This window comes from Engystomops pustulosus, chromosome 3, assembly GCF_040894005.1.
Source record: "Engystomops pustulosus chromosome 3, aEngPut4.maternal, whole genome shotgun sequence".
Lineage (NCBI taxonomy): Eukaryota > Metazoa > Chordata > Amphibia > Anura > Leptodactylidae > Engystomops > Engystomops pustulosus.
This window is the reverse complement of record NC_092413.1, coordinates 83,717,245-83,736,625: the sequence shown is the minus strand read 5'-3', so window position 1 is coordinate 83,736,625 and position 19,381 is coordinate 83,717,245. Positions and strand designations below refer to the sequence as shown.

Sequence of the window (19,381 nt, the reverse complement as noted above, 5' to 3'; positions counted from 1 at the left end):
CATGTACTACTTGCTAGGATGGAAACTGTATCGAAAATATGCGGTTATGGATAGAAAAGATCCTATAAATCGACACAATATTCAAGACAATTTATGGGTAAGTGTAAAAATGTATTTGTTGTTATTTATGTTATCAAATGCTTCTGCACCCTTATGTACATTTCACAATTTGGAATATAAAGTTGATTTCTTTGTTTCCTTACAGAAAGCAAAATCAAACACCTACATACTGGCTTTGGATGGAGACACAGATTTCCAGCCATCATCATTAATGCTTCTAGTAGATCGTCTCAGAATGTACCCTGGTGTTGGAGCTGCTTGTGGAAGAATTCACCCAACTGGAATGGGTAAAAATAGTTATTACTAGTACAATAAACACACACACTTACTGTATTAAGCAGTCGGGTTTCAAACTGAAAAGTTGCACATAATAGACATTGTGCATGATAGACAAATTGACATGTGATTGATGTGCTGACAATTTACACTAGATGCAGAGTGTCACCTGTCAGGCTTCAGGGGTAGTGGACCCATTGGTTTTTAATGAAGTACAGGCAGTCCCCGGGTTACATACAAGATAGGGTCTGTAGGTTTGTTCTTAAGTTGAGTTTGTATGTAAGTCGGAACTGTATACTTTATCATTGTAATCCCATATAGGGACCCATTGGTCCACTGTGGGCGATGACGTAAGCCAACACCTGGGACGGGAATCTAAGTGGTACCCGGTTTTCACCAGAGCCCACCGCAAAGTGGGTTGGACTTGCTGCGGCGTGGTACCACCAGGTCATTCCACATCTGCGACTTTGTCCGTGGTGGCAGCCAAGGCAAGGTACAGTGACGTTGAACAGAATTGTAGTCGGTGACAGGCAGGAGCTCAGGTTGGGCAGCACGGGACCAGATTTGGGGATGTTGCAATAGGACAAGGCAGGCAGAAGAGGAGCGTAGTCAGGAATGGAACCAGGGTCACAACAGGAAATCACAATAACAGTGCAGGGCATTAGACAAAGCTTTCTTGTAGGCACAAGGTACGAAGATCTGGCAGGGTGTGCAGGGAATGGCACGTTTATATAGAATTTTGGGAAATGGCCAGCGACAATTGACGGTGTGCTGGCCCTTTAAATTTCTTGAGGCTGGTGCACGTTTCCCTAAGAGATGGGGGTGCCCGAGGATGGGATCAGGAGTGGGGACAGATAAGTAGAGCGAGCGCTGCGCCAGCATGTACGGAAGGACACGAGTGAACCCACGACCCGAGATATGGGTCGTGGCACTACCCGCGACAGCAACCATATATATATTTACCCATTCCAACAATCTTGGTCTGAGGAAGGTCTCAGTTTGGACCGAAACATCATTATTTGGTTTGCTGTGATAACTTACAAAAAAATAAAAGGCAACTTTTATTTGCAGCAATGTGACTGGATTTACTATTTATATTTGCTATGGATATGTTATCAATTTTCGTCCTCCCTCTCCCGGTTTCATTCCTACCTCTAAAGCCAGTAGGATCTTGTCATGTATCAAAAGTGGTATGGAATCTCGTGATAGGGATATAATATTACCACTGTACAAGGCATTGGTTTGGCCTCACCTGGAATATGCTGTCCAGTTCTGGGCATCGGTCCATAAAAAGTATGCCCTGGAGCTGGAGAGGGTTCAACGTAGAGCCACAAAAAAATAAGGGGTATGGAGGGTCTTAGTTATGAGGAAAGATTAAAACAACTAGATTTATTTAGTCTGGAAAAGAGACGACTACAAGGGACATGATTAATTTATTTAAATATAAATGGTCCATACAAAAAATATGGTGGTAAGTTGTTTCAGATAATATCAAATCAAAAGATGAGGGGGTACTGTCTCTGTCTGGAGAAATCAAGGTTTAATCACCAGAGGCGACAGGGCTTTTTTACTATGAGAACTGTCAATAAGTGGAATAGCCTGCCTCAGGCGCTGGTCACAGCAGGAACAGCAGAGAGCTTCAAAAAGGGTCCAGATGCCTTTTTACACCTAAATAACATTGATGGTTATGTTATATAGAATTGTTCCCCCTAAATCCCTTCTTCATGCAATCCCTCCCCTTCCTTGGTTGAACTTGATGGACAAGTGTCTTTTTTCAACCGTATAAACAATAATACTATGAAAAATAATAAAACAAGAAACAATATTTATTATTTTTGTTCATTTTAGTGCACTTTTTAAAATGTACTTAACAAATTTAAATTCTTCTAAATCATGACCCACAAATTTTTGATACAACAAGTTTACTGTCTTTACATATTTTATTCTTGCTTATTTTATTTCCCTGCTTTCTTTGCACAACTACTCTATTTCAGAAGTCTGTTTTAACATTCACATGCACAAATGCTGCAAGTTTGACATCTAGCAAACTGATTTTTAAAGTTTGTTTGTAATATGTAAGAATTAAAATATTAATATGGGACTTAAATATTTTCTGCTTAGGTCCTATGGTCTGGTACCAAAAGTTTGAATATGCTGTTGGTCACTGGTTACAGAAGTCCTCAGAACATATATTTGGCTGTGTCCTTTGCAGTCCTGGATGCTTTAGTCTATTCAGAGCATCTGCTTTAATGGATGACAATGTGCTAAAAACATACAGCAAAAGAGCTACAAGTGCCATGGAATATGTACAGTATGATCAAGGTATCAGTTACTTTTTTACTAAACATCATTATTATAATTTGTGGCAGCATTTCTAATGAATGTAGTAGTTTGGAAGTAGTTTGGTTTTATGAGGAAGGTTTTTTTTCCCTACTCAGTTTTCACTCTTCGAAGACAGGAGGTTACTTGGCTATTACGGTATTAGTTCTGCTATTCAGAGACTAAAATAAATGTATGCTTACCATTTAAAATGTATGAATATTCAACTAATATCAATGTAGAGAGAAACTTCCGGTGAAGAGATGCATTGTCATAAAATCAAATATATTGATTGGGTCAGTTGCTTTTTTTATGAGAACAATAGTGGAGTAAATGTCAAAAATACCAAAACCATACCTCACACCAGTATATCAATAAAATTGATGAAAACAGATTCATCATAAATGTCAAGGTAAGGTTAAAACTGTAGCCATTGTGCTAATGTGAAGATATTGCTTTATGTTCTCGACACAAATACAATTCTATTTTATAGACTATGAACCCATATTATTATAATAGAGTCAAAATGGGGTTTGCACAACAGGTCCTATACAAGGCCACACACCAAATTACATATGGTAAGCAGTAGAGAAATAGGATGTGTGAAAAGAGCCCACCAAACGTACTTAACATAGTCCTTTATTGCATATCCACATAAAGATACATACATATAAAACCACCTAAATAGTAAATAAGTACTTTACAATGAGAACATCTGGATAATACAATATAGCCTGAACCCTCTCCTGCCCTTACAGTATGTTGAATACACAACAACCACTATACAATAAAGGAGTTAGAATGAAGTAAGTACACAAAAATAAAAAGTTATCACAAATAGAGGGTAAGTTTTAGAGATGAGACTAGTTTGCTATACAATACCACAATGTGTATGAAAGTAGAAGGAGGGGGTTTGGATCCCAAGTATATAATTTTTCTCTATGGAACTCTATTATGGAACTGACTTTATTTTTGATGCCCATCCTTATTCATGCTTTTATTAGGTGAGGATCGTTGGCTATGCACATTACTGCTCCAACAAGGTTGGCGTGTTGAATACAATGCAGCTTCTGATGCCTATACTAATGCTCCACAAGTATTTGACGAGTTTTACAACCAGCGCAGAAGGTGGTCACCTTCAACAATGGCAAACACCTTGGATTTATTGCATAGTGGAAGACAAACCTCAAAGAAAAACCCTTCCATTTCTTATCTTTATGTCTTGTATCAGATATTTTCAATGGCATCTTCAATTATCAGTCCTGCTACAGTGTGCCTAATGATTGCAGGTAATGGTCAAAAATTGTTTACTCTTTAACTAGACTGATAATTACACCTACTTCATTTCATAGGTATTATTATTTATTTATATTATTTTAATAGGTATTAATCCACTGATTCTGAAAACAATTTCAAGCCCTCACCATGCCTGGTGAATCAGTACTGTTTAATTATCTAATATATAAAGCTGTGTGTGTGTATATGTATGTATGTCCGCTAAAGGCATCTGTACCGTCGCGTTTACAATCACCAAATTTTGCACAGTTGTTGCCTGTGACTCAGGGAATGTCATAGACTCGGTTTGAGCCAAAATTTTTACCCCGCGCTTTCCAAAATCCACTTATTAACCACCATATACAGGAGGCAGTGTCTGCTGCTGCTGGGGTAGTTGGAAGCTGAGCCATGATTGGCTGCTATTCTTCCACAGGTCATTAATATGAGCTCTGAGCATTGATAGATTACTATAGGCAATGTGAAGAAGAAACTTGCGTGATGTAAGAAGGATAAGGATACAGAGATAGGGAGAGATTTATCAGAAATGTCCGAGGTAAAACTGTTCCAGTTGCCCATTGAAACCAATCAGCTGTAATTTTATAAACAGCTTTGCAAAAATGAAACTTGAGCTCTTATTGGTTGAGATGGCCAACAAGACCAGTTCTGCTCTCAGACACTTCTGATAAATCTCCTCATAGACAAAGTGACAATCGGGGACAGAGACATTCACTGAAATGAGACTGCCGGTGACAGACAGTCACTGAAATGAGACTGCCAGTGACAAATAGTCACTGAAATGAGACTGCCAGTGACAGACAGTCACTGAGAGAGACTGCCAGTGACAGACAGTCAAAGAAGGAGACTGCCAGCGACAGACAGTCACTGAGAGAGAGGCAGTCCATAGATACAAATAAAATATTTTTTGTTAACCCATTCTATTTTTGGCAACACCGGGATCTACAGCTCGTTTATAATAAAAAGTAAAATAATTGGATAGGCCAGTCACTAGACTATACTTTCTACAACATTTGCAATTTCTCTGCATGGACACATATGACTTGCCCATGGGTAATACATTTTGGTTTCTGTTTGCAGGATCATTATCGTTTCTTTTTCAGTGGGATTCGAATGGATGTATTGTGTTAGCGATTCTACCTCCTGCATTGTACACTGCAGTGTGTTATATAGCAAAACCCAGCACTCAGATTAAAATCGCTGTGTGCCTTAGTATTTGCTATGCTTTTTTGATGCTGGCAACGATTTTAACTATCATTGGTAAGTGTGCGTGTGTTTGTACAAAATAATATATATAACATAACCATAAAATGTTTTTGCCCTGCTTGACCATTGAATAAACTGTGCCATGGAGATGTGCTGAGTAAGCCCCATCCTGATGGTGCGACCACAAATGACATTTATATTGCGTTTACAAACACAATGCAAACACCCAGTGGTGGGGCTTGGCCCAATTCCATATTTGTTTCCATGGGAATGTATGCCATTGGTAACCAGCACCAGCTGACTTGTATTGTTTAAATGCAAGACAATGGGGCAGATTTACTTACCCGGTCCAGTCGCGATCCAGTGGCGCATTCTCCGACGCGGATTCACTGAGGTCGTGCGCCCGATGTCCACTAGGTGTCGCTGCGCTGAAATTCGTCTCGGTGTATGTGAGTGCTATTTTTGCGACACAATTTTTTTTAAATCCGATCGCATGCGTCAAATCCCGGGGCAATTTGGCGCAAATCGGAAAAATTCGGGAAACCAGGCGGAAAAAACGCAATTCGGACCCTTAGTAAATGAGCCCTACTGTGTTCTGGTTACTGATCACATGCATTTACATTGAAACGCATATGTGATTGGGCCAATTCCCGCCCTGGGCGTCTGAATTGAGTTTGTAAAAGCAAAAAAATTAATGCAGAGCATATCTGAATCTTCACAAGCCCCTAACTGCCACAGTCAGGTGCATCATGCATCTAAGCAGCTGATTAGGACCCCACATCTCCACACTATTGCTGCCATTGAGACACGAGGCTGATGTTATCACAAATTAAAAGCAGACATCTAGATTTATTTAGGAAACAAACATAGACCGTAGCTTACATTTAAAATATATTTAAAAACACTATGTGGGCAGTTTGTTAAAGGTGATTTGTAAGCAGTTTTGACCAATAGATTGTATAGTAAGTCACTGCCATTGCTGCTGTCACTTTCTTGCTCTCCTTAAAGGGGACCTACCACCATGATTCTACCTATAAAGGTAGAACGGGTGGTAGGTGGATGAATGGGACGTAAGGATAGCCCTTTTTGGGCTAATCCTTACGTCCCGGCTATCCTTTTGTAAACTTTAATCAGTTGATATGTTAATTTAATTAAGCGGCTACTGGGGCGTGGAGTAGCCGGACATGAGGCTACTAGTCGCGGCTACTCCACGCCCCAGTAGCCTTGTTCCTCCGCCTACCGGGTAATCTTCGGCGCGCAGCTCCTCGTAGCTGCGCGCCCTCGTGCGAATATCCTGCGTTCTGCGCATGCGCAGGACGCAGGCCTACGGGTGCGCGGCCGTAGCTCCGAGGCCGGCGCTACTGCGCATGCGCAGACGCCGGGTGCTCGGACGAGGGCGCGCAGCTACGAGGTGCTGCGTGCCGAAGATTACATGGTAGGCGGAGGAACAAGGCTACTGGGGCGTGGAGTAGCCGCGACTAGTAGCCTCATGTCTGGCTACTCCACGCCCCAGTAGCCGCTTAATTAAATTAACATATCAACTGATTAAAGTTTACAAAAGGATAGCCGGGACGTAAGGATTAGCCCAAAAAGGGCTATCCTTACGTCCCATTCATCCACCTACCACCCGTTCTACCTTTATAGGTAGAATCGTGGTGGTAGGTCCCCTTTAAGTTTCCTGCTGGTGGGGTTTATTTAAGGGTGACAGGTTAGCTTACAGCTATCCAGCATAATCAAATACGTTCCTAACCATAACATATTCTTAATGAATGCCTTGTATACAAATCTTATAATTTATAACATATTTAATCTAATATCTGAAGTTTAAAGTTTTATTTTTTTTTAGGTGATATTGTCAAACAAGGAACAATAATGACTCCTACAGGTCTATTTCTAATCTCAATGAGTACAATATATATCCTTACAGCTCTATTACACCCTCAGGAGTTTTATCTATTGATATATGGACTGGTATACACTCTATGTGTCCCAAGTGGGTATCTTATACTAACAATCTACTCATTGGTGAACATGCACATAGTTTCCTGGGGAACTAGAGAGACAGTGGCACCTAAGGACAAACCTAAGGAAAAAACAAAAAAACTGAAATACCAAAAAACCTGCAAGTGTCTTTGCTGGAATGTAGAAGTACAAGTCCATGATGAAAAGTGTAATATCCAAGAAGAAAAAAAAGATATAATAGATGCTCAAACTCAAACTGTGGATGCTAAAAGGTAACACATGAATAAGAAGACATCAATCCTTTTTTCATATTTTCAATTTATAGATGTAGCACTGATTTATAAAGGGAAGAGTAGTCTAACAAGTCTACCTTATAGGTAGCAGTGAGTAAGATAACAGCATTATAAACTTTAGTGTCATTTTTTACTGTAAGTAATATTGAAAATTATCTCTCTTTATGCCTGCCACTTTACAAAAAAGTGATCAGAGTAAAAAATATAAACATTTAACACAGGAGCAGAGGCCTATTCACTTAAATTACCTACCATATATACCTGAGTATTAGCGGACCTGATAAAAGTTGAAGCACCTAATTTTAACAAACAACTGGTAAAACTTATTGACTTAAGTATAAGCCTAGGGTGGGAAATGCATTGGTCACAGGTTCCCTTACTAAGTAAATCCCCAACAGGCTCCCCTCACTGATGAAATGTCGTCAACCCTTTTTCGTTTTTTTGCGTTTATGTTTTTTACTCTTCTCAATCCAAAAGTGATAACTTTTTTATTTTTATGTTTAGAGAGATGTATGAAGGCTTGTTATCTGTGGGACAAATTGTACTTTTTGGTTGCACAATATAATATTTCATGCAATGCATTGGAAAGTGTGGTGAAATTGACAACAAAAAACACATTTGTGAGTTTTCTTGTGGACTGTGTTTTTACCACTTTCATTCTGTGCTCCAAATGACACATCCTCTTTATTCTTTGGGTCAATACGATTACAGGAATACCAAATTTATGTAAGTTTCATTGAGTTGTAGTAGATTTTAAAAATTTTTAATCTTTTGTACAACAAATAAATTTGCCATTTTGCCAAATTCTGAGGCAAATAACATTTTCCCACTTTGGTGTCGGGACCTATGCAAGGTGTCATTTTTACGGTACACGCTGGCGTTTTAATTTTTAGCAATTTGGGACCTGTATGACATTTGATAATTTTTTTTAAAATATGCATGAATGGAAAAATGGTGAAAAAGTGTCAATTCAGACTTCTGGGCTCTATTGTCTGTTACGATGTTCACAGCTGGAAATAATCTTTTTTATATTTTGATAGAATGGGCATTTTGAGATGCGGGGATATCTAACAAGGGGGTGATTCGAACTTTTCCTTTTTTATTATTTTTATTTTTTTGTTATTTTTTTACTATTATTGAAGACCCTCTAGGTCAGTGATGGCAAACCTTTTAGAGACCCAGTGCCCAAACTGCAACCCTTATCCACTTATTTATTTAAAAAGTGCCAACACAGCAATTCTAGCATTAACTTAATAAAATCTTCTTGCTCCGTGCTGTAGCACGCCTTTCAATGGTCCTGAGGACACTAATATAGTTGACAGGATGAAGGAAAATTCGGATTGCCTTTGGAGCTTCCCTTGACAACCCACTGAACAGGAAGAATTGTGCGGCCAAGAGCAGGATCTTCAATGGTTCCAATGAAAATCCGACCATGTCCACATCTATTCTTCCTGCAGTCTCACTATAAAATAACGCTGAGTGTGTCATGTCATGGGCCTGTAGGAGGATTTCTTAAGTCCTGTTTGATGAATTCTGTGCTGGGGAAACAGCCTGAGTGCCCACTGAGATGGCTCGGAGTGCCACCTTTGGCACCCGTGCCATAATTTCGCCACCACTGCTCTAGGTTATTTTAACCTTGCAGGTTCTGATTTCTCATATACTGCAATACTATGTATTGCAATATACAGCAATTTTACTGATGATCTCTAATAGCCTGCCATCTGCAGGCTATTGGAGATCATTTTACATGGCAAGCCTACGAGTCTCTATGAGACTGGCAGAGCCCATTGGCAGCGATGTTAGGTGCTGTATTCGGATATGACCACAGCACTTAAAAGGTTAACTCCGCGATCGGTGCCAGCAATGACCGAGGCAGTAGCAGTAACATGCAAGTGTCAGCTGTACAGTATATATATATATATATATATATATGTATGTATATAGCTGACAACTGCTGGGTATGGAGAAAGCTCAGCCTGTCAACTCCCTACACCCCACGCAGCATTGGGACGTAATAGTATGTTTGGTGTGCAAAGGGGTAAATTTACATCCCTCTTCAAAGTAAATTTTCTGGATGATGCCACATAATCTGGAAGGTGTTCAGGTGCTTGAAAACATACTGGTAGGGGTTTATTATGTTAATTTCTGCTGAAAGGTTCCCATTCAGCGAGCTTCACTTTAATTAAAGTATATCACAAAATAAAATTAATTAATTTACTCTACTTAATTTACTTTTAATTTAAGTTACTAAAATTACATTATCTCTTTTTACTTTTCTACAGAGAACAAAATCAAAATAATTATGAAAATGAAGTGAACAATATAAAATATGAAGAAAGTAAGTCTGCATTTGCAGTAAAAAAATTGTAACTTCTAACATTGCACTTCATAATGAAGATATGAGATAAATACCCCAAACTTCCTTTACTAAGTAACAAATTGGCGACAAGCACTGTTATTCTTTTGTTCCTCCATGCTACCACTTTGAGGTCATGCCAATTTTGATGCCAATTTTGATGTCAGACAACATATCTGTTAGCATATGAATTAGCTTAGTCTGACAATTTCCATACATTGCAATAGATCACTATGGCTGTGGATTGCATTGAACAAGTGATATGTGACATGTGGTCACATTCATGGGGTACAGTTTGCTATTGTTAAAAGGCTGAGAGACCTGCATTGTGGTCACATGTCATGAATGTAACACAAGGCACAGTGTAAACAAATTTACACAGTATTTCCAATCATAGAGCTTTATATTTCTGTAGTTGAATATTAGCAGACAATCCCTAAGTACAAGGAGACAGAGCAAGGATTTGAAGAGACACAGAGCTGTCAGTCAGAATAATGGGGCGTGATTCACTGCCAGCCTGGGAGAGAGAAGAGTCACCTGACATGAGTCACAAAAGCTCATTTGCATATCAGAAAAACATCTGTAATTAAGGTACAGTGCTCCACTGGCAACTAATTTTAGGTGATGTGGAGAGGACTTGTAACCCTTTATCTGCAGACATTGTTAGTCAGGGTGGTCAAAATCTGGTGACAGGTCCTTTTTAAGCTATGCCTGAGCTTTGTTTAGGGCCACAAGGCAAGTCTTTCTTAAATCAATTAATGGAATAATAAATTGAGAGCTAACATTATACATTGCTATGAGGTGGCTCAACATATTGGACAATAAAATTGTGTATTTGCAGTAATTCTGCATTTATTTATGAAAGGCATCTAATGGATCAAAAGACTCAGTGTATCGCTAAATACAGTTCTTCAGGGGTGTTGTTTGCAAAATGGGGTCACTGGTTGGGAGTTTAATTTAGTTTAATTTTATGTCAGAGCCTCTTGAATTTCCTGTCATACCAGTGTAAAATAAATTAAATATCACATGCACATAGTTCTCTATTACTTCTCAATCTTGTTATTATATCAGTCAAAAGATTTGGGCCATTTCTTGTGGATTTGTTAAAGCAAAAATATTTATATTGTTTGTGTAATGAAAAGTTATACAATTTTCATAATATACTTTTTGTATCAATTCCTCACAGTTTTTTAGATCTCTACTTCCTGTCATTCATCATTCATTATACATACAATCATATAATTCATGTAATTAAATTGGAAAATTGTATAACTTTTCATTACACAAATAATAACAGTGAATTTGGTGAAAAAATGCATTTGCGCTGCTTTCTTGTGGGCTTGTATTTTACGACTTTCACTGTGCACCCCAAATGACGTCTACTTTATTCTATAGGTCGCTGAGATCACAGAGGTACCACATTTATTCTCATACTTAAATGGGTGGTGTCATTTTTTGCAACTTTTGATGACGTTTTCAATGCTAGCATTTTAAGGATTGTACAGCCTTTTGATCACTTTTTATTGAATCTTTTATATTTTTCAAAATATTTTTCTGTTACTGTTGAAGGCAGTACTGTCTGAAGTTTCATATATTACTTGCATATCACATCTGAATAAAAGATATAATGAAATGAACAAGATTGGTGTGTGCCATGCTTACATATCCTAACCATAGAATAGATCGTTAGGGGATAATAGGAAATATTAAAAAAATAAAAATAAATAAAGAACGGAAGAATACTCAGGATGAGCTCATAGCTAGTCTTCAAGAGTAGTATTTAAGACTGGTGTATGAAAAAAAAAGAAAAACCTGAGTACTGAATTTGCATCTGCGCATGCACAATCTTCTGTTTATGTTTGTTCCATAGAACTTATACAGTAAGTGCATATAAATAAGCACAAAGAGAAAACTTTGCATGCGCAGATGCAAATTCAATATGCAGACTCAGACAAAGATGGATGCCAGAATACCCTGAATGTCAGCGGTTTTATGACTTACTGTAAACACTTGAGTATTAGCCATTTTTTGTGCTGAAAAAGCACCACTTGGCTTATACTCAGGTATATAAAAAAATACAAACTCTGTACCTTTTGGATACCCGTCTGCAGGTCCTCTTTTTGATCCCTGCTAGCTGTCAGCGTCAGGTCTGTCCACACAAGCACCTACAGACTATGATGTCGACAAGTGGTTGATGTCATAGTCTGTGTACCCCCAGCTTGCAAGGAACAGTTTTTTAGTGCAGAGTATTCTGTTCTGTGCAGATTAATAAATACCCCCCAATGAGTGAAAAGATTAGATTGTATTCTGTGGACTATGTTATGTGCATCTATACATCTATAGATCTTGGGTCCAAAGTAAAAAAACTTATTTGCTATCATAAGCATGCTTGACTGCTCAGACTGTACACAAATTCTCATTTATACATAAATATGTGCACTTCTTGATATATGAAAAACGTCTGACTATTTTGGCTACTATTTTTTACACGGACGCAAGTTTCTGCAATCTACTTCTTATGCGGCACTGTATGAAGGCATCGCCTCAGAAGAAGTACCTTTAAAGGGTGCCGTAAAATCCAGGTACAGCAATGTTAAGGTTTTAAAGTCAGGAGTGGATTAAAACAAACATAATAGGGCTCATTTACTAAGGGTCCGAATCGCGCATTTTCGTCGAGTTTCCCGAATATTTCCGATTTGCACCAAATTCCCCCGGGATTTTGGCGCACGTGATTGGATTGTGGCACCTCGGCGCCGCTTTTAACGCATCAGAAATCAGGGGGCGTGGCCATCGGAAAAGCCGACAGATTAGGAAAAACCGTGGAATTAAAAAAAAAAATTGTGTCGCAACAATAGCACTCACATACACCGGGACGAAGAAGGTGAACTCAGGCAGACTTCAAGCAGCAGCGACACCTAGTGGATATCGGGCGCACGACCTTAGTGAATCTCGACAAGCTCCGAATCAACGTCGGACAACGCGCCGCGGGATCGCGAATGGACCGGGTAAGTAAATGAGCCCCAAATCTATAAATGTTCCAGTTATACAATTTTTCTATGTAAATCCACTGATTAGGACTTAGAAATACATTACATAATGCAAATTACTGACTCGAATGCTGCTATGTGAAAATGTCCGAGGACTGTTCATACAGGGTCCAAGGACAGGGCTCGGCTCTATTGCATCTGTGTTACCAGTGAAATGCATGCAATCGGTAACCAGCACCTGGTGTTTTACATGTACACAATGCAAAATACTGGGTGCTTGTTGCTTATCAGATGGGATCGGGCCGAGCCCTGTCTTCGGACCTATGAATTGCGTTGAAAATGCAATGCAAACACCACGTGTGAGTCTTACAGTCTTAAAGAGCTTTGTAAATGATGCATTCACAGACGTTAAACATTCCTTCTTTTTGTTTAGGTTGGATTTCAGAACTGCAGCTAAAAACAGAATACAATATACTAAAGATGGAGAACTTTGATGAAGTGAGTGATGGCTTATTTATGACAACTGTAAAAATATTTGTTATTAACCCCTTAATGCCTAGGCGCTTTTTTGTTTTTGCGTGGGATTTTAATGCCTCAGGCAGCTTTGATGGGGGCATTTACAAGGTTAACACCCGCAATCGGAGCCAGCACCGACTGCAAGGTGTTACTGGTGGGTGTTTGCTGCAATATATACTTTTACTTTTCTATTAGACAAAGTACAAAGATGAGTCAGTAAAATGAAAACCTGATGGAAAATCACATTAATAGTATTAGCCAGACAAAATACAACCAGTGATTTAACCCTTTCACGACCCGTGACGTAATAGCACGTCACGGGTCGGCCGCGGGTGCATGGAGAGGGCTCACGCGCTGAGCCCTCTCCATAGCCGGTAAGTCTTTGCTGCATATTGCAGCAAAGGCTTACCGGTAACACCCGCGATCGGTGCTAGCACCGATCGCGGGTGTTTTCACCTCGATCGCCGCCGGCAATGCTGCCGGCGGCCTCAAAAGCATGGCGGCGCGTGGGCGCCGCCATCTTTTCGAGGATGGCCGCTCCCCGTGACGTCATCGGGGAGCGGCGATCCATCGCCATGGTAACCTCGGGTCTCGCGAAGACCCGAGGCTACTTCTGGTTAACCCATGCATTACAATGTGCTATCAGCACATTGTAATGTATGAGGAGTAAAATCCCCATATACTGCCATACTGTAGTATGGCAGTATATGATAGGATCGTGCAGACCCCCTAGGGTTAAAGTACCCTAGGGAGTCTGAAAAGTACTAAAAATAAAAATAAAAAAAAGTTAAAAGAAAAAAAATTATAATAAAAAACCCTAAAAACTCAAATCACCCCCCTTTCCCTAGAACTGATATAAATATAAATAAACAGTAAAAATCATAAACACATTAGGTATCGCCGCGTCCGAAAATGCCCGATCTATCAAAATATGATAACGGTTTTTCACTGTGTTTAGTCCCGTAACGGAAAATCGCGCCCAAATTCGAAAATGGCACTTTTTTTGTCATTTAAAAAAATTAAAAAATTCTATAAAAAGTTATCACAAGGTCGTACAGTCCTAAAATTGATAACATTGTAAACGTCATCAAAATCCGCAAAAAACGACACCACTCACAGCTCAGTGCACCAAAGTATAAAAAAGTTATTAGCGCCAGAAGATGGCAAAATCCCCAAAAAATTTTTTGTACAGGAGGTTTTAATTTTTTTAAATGTATGAAAACATTATAAAACCTATACAAATTTGGTATCCCCGTAATCGTACCGACCCAAAGAATAAAGTAGACATGTCATTTGGGGCGCACAGTGAAATCCGTAACATCCAAGCCCACAAGAAGGCGGCACAAATGCGTTTTTTTACCAATTTCACTGCATTTGGAATTTTTTTCCCGCTTCCTAGTACACGGCATGGAATATTCAATACCATCTCTATGAAGTGCAATTTGTTACGCAGAAAATAAGCCATCACACAGCTCTGTACATGGAAAAATAAAAAAGTTATGGATTTTTGATCATGGGGAGTAAAAAATGAAAATGAAAAAACAAAAAAGGGCCAGGTCCTGAAAGGGTTAAAACTAATAGTTTTAATGTATTTTTTCTAAAACATATATTAGGAAACAAAAACAGCTAAGCCGGAGTAACGCTGTGAAGGGACACTACATGAAGCGCATAAAGTCCCTTTTTTCTAGCAATACACAGGGTCACACCAATTCCAGCGATCTTCCCCTCCAACCTTACTAAAGTGAGGATGATTTGTAGTCATGTCTAAGCACAACCATTTATTGCAAACTATATAGCAGTGATGGAAATAGTCATAGCATATGTCATGAATAGGTGATACTAGGAAAATTAATTTATGGTAATTAGTATAGTATATTAGTACAGTTATTTCATACTATATTTTACGCATTAAACAAAACAACAACAACTTTTAAAATATTAGTAACTAAATACACTATTTTGTTTTATTTTTTCTAGGAGGAAATACCATTCTGGGAAGGTGTCATCACAAAATATTTGGAGCCAATCAATGAGGATAAACACAAGCAAGACATGATTCAGAGAGAACTAAAGTCTTTGAGAAATAAGGTAAGTGCCAGCTATTGTATGAGGTATGGGATGACAATATACCACTACATTTCTCTTATCTAAAAATCTATCTTGGCTATTGTATAGTTTTGATTTGATATTTACATGTCTTTACCTATTAACAGGTGACATTTATTATCTTTATGATCAATTTGCTGTGGATTGTTGCAACATTTTTCTTGCAAATCATAGGGAAAGATGTACACCTTGTTCTGCCTAAGATTTATATGAATGGAACTATCTCAGAAACTGAACACCTGAGTGTGGACCCAATTGGATTCATGTTCTTACTGTCATTCGCTCTTCTAATAATATTACAGTTCGGGGCTCTTCTGTACCACAGGTAAAAATAATATAATAGGAGTGACTATATTGTTACTTTAACTCATTTATTATGTATGTCTATGTGTTTGTTATGAAAATTTCACTGACCAATCGGTTTTGTAGGTAGTGTCTGAACAATATATGGGTGCTTACGGTATGTGTCCTTTTAGTAAGGGTACATTTACACAGCCGTATGCCCGCCCATCCAAAGCCAGGCGGGCACAGGGCTGGATTAATGTTGGTGGGGGTACCTGGGCACAAAATCTGGTGGAGCCCCCACTGAATGTAGCATACATAGACATCCTCCTGCTGATTATCTACCTTCCGACCAGTACTGCATCCGCATACAGCTGCCATCCACCCAGTAAGACATCCGCATACAGCCGCCAACCCCCAGTAATACATCCGCATACAGCCGCCAACCCCCCAGTAATACATCCGCATACAGCCGCCAACCCCCCAGTAATACATCCGCATACAGCCGCCAACCCCCCCAGTAATACATCTGCATACAGCCACCTCACTCCCAGTAATACATCTATATATACAACCACCAACCCCCAGTAATACATCCGCATACAGCCGCCAACCCTCCAGTAATACATCCGCATACAGCCACCAACCCCCTCAGTAATACATCTGCATACAACTACCAACCCCCCAGTAATACATTCGCAAACAGCCTGCAACCCCCTAGTAATAATCCGCATAAAGCCGCCAACCCCCTAGTAATACACCCACATACAGCCAACCTCCCACCAATAATACATGTATATACAGCCGCCAACCACTCAGTAATACATCTACATACACTTCAGTCCCCCACCAGCCACACAGTCCCATGTAACATACACCTCAGCCACACCAGCCATGCAGTCCCATGTAACATAAACCTCAGCCACACCAGCCATACAGTCCCATGTAACATACACCTCAGCCACACCAGCCGTACAGTCCCATGTAACATACACCTCAGCCACACCAAGTGTTTAGTCCCATGTAACATACACCTCAGCGACACCAGCCATGCAGGCCCATGTAACATACACCTCAGCCAAACCAACCACACCAGCCATGCAGTCCCACAAAACATACAAATCTTGTTCCCCTGACACTAAGCAATCACTATATTATTCTTTCTAGTTAGGTCCTCACCTACATACCCATGAATAAAAGTGCTCCTGTGAGGTTTCTGTTCTCCACTTGTAGTCACACATGGCAGCTCCTTTACTTCCTGCTTTTCCTTGGAGGCCCCACCCCTTTCCGTGACATCACCAGATCACGTGATATCCAATCCCATACACATCACACACCGGAGTTTCTGGGAGATGTCTGTCTATTGTGTTTATGCTGTGAGCTGAGTGTCTCTGATGTGGAGCAATGCCCTGCAGCAGCGCTGCTGAGCCTTGCTCCAGCCAGAGACACTCAACTCACAGCTGACTGTACGCTGTGCAACCAGCCAGCTCACTGCCAGACGACTGTCCCATTCTCAGGGAGAACATGACACATACAAGTGTCACTGGGCATCGCTTCTGGAGAGTGACAGTCGGCTCACAGCTGAGCTGACAGGAAGCATTGCACTAGTGTGCTGTACCGATGCGGGGACCACAACAAGCTGTTACTCAATGTCTGTGTGGGCAGACATTGTCAGCTGGTGGGCGCCCCCTGCAGGAGCAAGATGGTGGGGGCCCCTATAATCCGGCCCTGGGCAGGCATACCGCCCTCTCTAGCGAGAAAAGCGGTGCACAGCCAAACACATGAGGAAAGATAGAGCATGCTATATCTTTTCCTTGTGTATGGCGCTGAACTGTGTCACCGTACCGCCGCCGGCCCGTCATTGCTGTCTATGTGGCCGCAAATTTGGGGCCGCATATACATCCACACCGACGGCCGTTTGAATATACACTAACCCAGCTGTACAGTTTGTCTATATACCTTTGCCTAAAATGAGAAACGATTAAGAGTCAACCCTATAATAACCATTTGGTTGTCCGACCAGAGGTAAAATAATAATTGAAGCAGCTTAGTAATAGACTTGAGTAAATCAAAACTTTTTTACTTTTCCAGAGCTGTATGAGCCTTGATATCTGTGGGAAAGTTTATTCTCTTTACTGGCCCACTTAATATTCAATGGGATTTATGGGAAATCTGGAAAAAAATTCCAAATGCCGCAGAAAACACAAAAAAGCAGTTGCTCCATTTTTTCATGCATTTTGTTTTTACAGCTATCACTGTGAGGCCCAGATGACACCTCCCCTTTATTTTTTGGGTTGGTTCTGTCACATAAATTTATATTAATAGTTTTTCTGAAAAAAATATTATAAAATTATGATAATGAGGCTCTGTCACTCCTGTGGCTGCCCCGGCTCTCTCCTCACCCTAATTATGCACTGCTTCAGCGTTGTCCCAGCATTAGCCGAGAATACGTCATCACGTTGTTGTCTCTGACAGGCAGAAGTAATCAATCGCTGCACCATCCTCCAGCTGCTGTGTACTAGTCATGCAGCTCAAGTTGATTAGTCCTGTCTGGACAGTTTGTGCAGCTCTTTTATGTATGGCACCTAGCTTTCCCAAGGTCCTGAATTTTATCATTGTTTTTTGAGCAAACCACTTGGTTCAGGGATTAAACAAGATATATTTAACCGACTACAGACAAACAAAGTGGTGATCACATGACCGGCCCAGGCAGGTGCAGGACATGTGATGTGGTAATGTGACCAGCAGCCATCTTCTGTCCTGTGTCTCCTCCACAGGGACAAAATCAATGGACTGATTAAAGTGTCAGAGTCATTTTAATTCTTCATTATAGTGTATAGTTTTATTAATTACACCTTAACATATATTATAATGACCCATTTTAATATGAATTCCTGAAATACCCTTTTAAGATATATTACAAAGTTTCCTGTATTCATTTGTATTGGTATTTAGTTAATGATGGAGTTTGTTGCGAGTTTGTCATCATGTAAACAATTATTGAAAGAAGAACACCTAGGAGTAAAAGGAAGAAATGCAATTGGGTAATATCAAAAATACCACATTTCTTAAATAACAAAATGAAAGGACCATAAACATTTTTTCCTGTACATTGTGATAATTCAGTGATAATAGTTAATGTATATATTCATATAAATTCAAGTAAATGAATTACCTTATATACTCGAGTATAAGCCTAGTTTTTCAGCACAAAAAATGTGCTGAAAAACCCAAACTCGGCTTATATTTATTTTTTTGACTCGAGTATATCTAAACTCACCTTTCCGCCGACCCCTGTATATCTTCTGTGCGATCTGTCCGGCAGGGGCTGGCAGGCTATATACACTGGGGCAGGGGCTGGCAGGCTATATACACTGGGGCAGGGGCTGGCAGGCTATATACACTGGGGCAGGGGCTGGCAGGCTATATACACTGGGGCGGCTGTGACCAATGCATTTACCACCCTTGGCTTATACTCGAGTCAATAGGTTTTCCCAGTATTTTGTGGTACAATTAGGGGCCTCGGCTTATACTCGAGTATATACGGTAATGGATTTAAATTATTACAGTAGAGTATGACCTCCTGAGGCGTCGCTAGGTCAAAAGACCCGGGGCTTGTGCCCCGGATCTTTTGGCCGGAGCCCCAGATATCCCCAAGTCAGCAGGACATTTGTCCCGCTGCCCAGGCTTCATCCCCTCTCTCATCACGATCCGTGTCCTCAGGACAC

The 19,381-nt window shown here is 40.1% G+C and overlaps 1 protein-coding gene across 1 annotated transcript in view; it reads left to right on the top strand.

Annotated features, from left to right (window-relative positions):
- The first annotated feature begins 205 nt into the window (after window positions 1-205).
- The window catches only part of LOC140122854 (chitin synthase chs-1-like), a 33,476-nt gene continuing 14,300 nt past the window's right edge, over window positions 206-19,381 (top strand). The window contains exons 1-9 of the mRNA XM_072144100.1: window positions 206-347; window positions 2,458-2,658; window positions 3,660-3,944; window positions 5,026-5,205; window positions 6,998-7,385; window positions 9,689-9,744; window positions 13,183-13,247; window positions 15,243-15,353; window positions 15,479-15,696. Coding sequence (XP_072000201.1) covers window positions 272-347; window positions 2,458-2,658; window positions 3,660-3,944; window positions 5,026-5,205; window positions 6,998-7,385; window positions 9,689-9,744; window positions 13,183-13,247; window positions 15,243-15,353; window positions 15,479-15,696 — 1,580 coding nt within the window. The 5' untranslated portion in view covers window positions 206-271. The remainder of the gene's footprint in view (window positions 348-2,457; window positions 2,659-3,659; window positions 3,945-5,025; window positions 5,206-6,997; window positions 7,386-9,688; window positions 9,745-13,182; window positions 13,248-15,242; window positions 15,354-15,478; window positions 15,697-19,381) is intronic.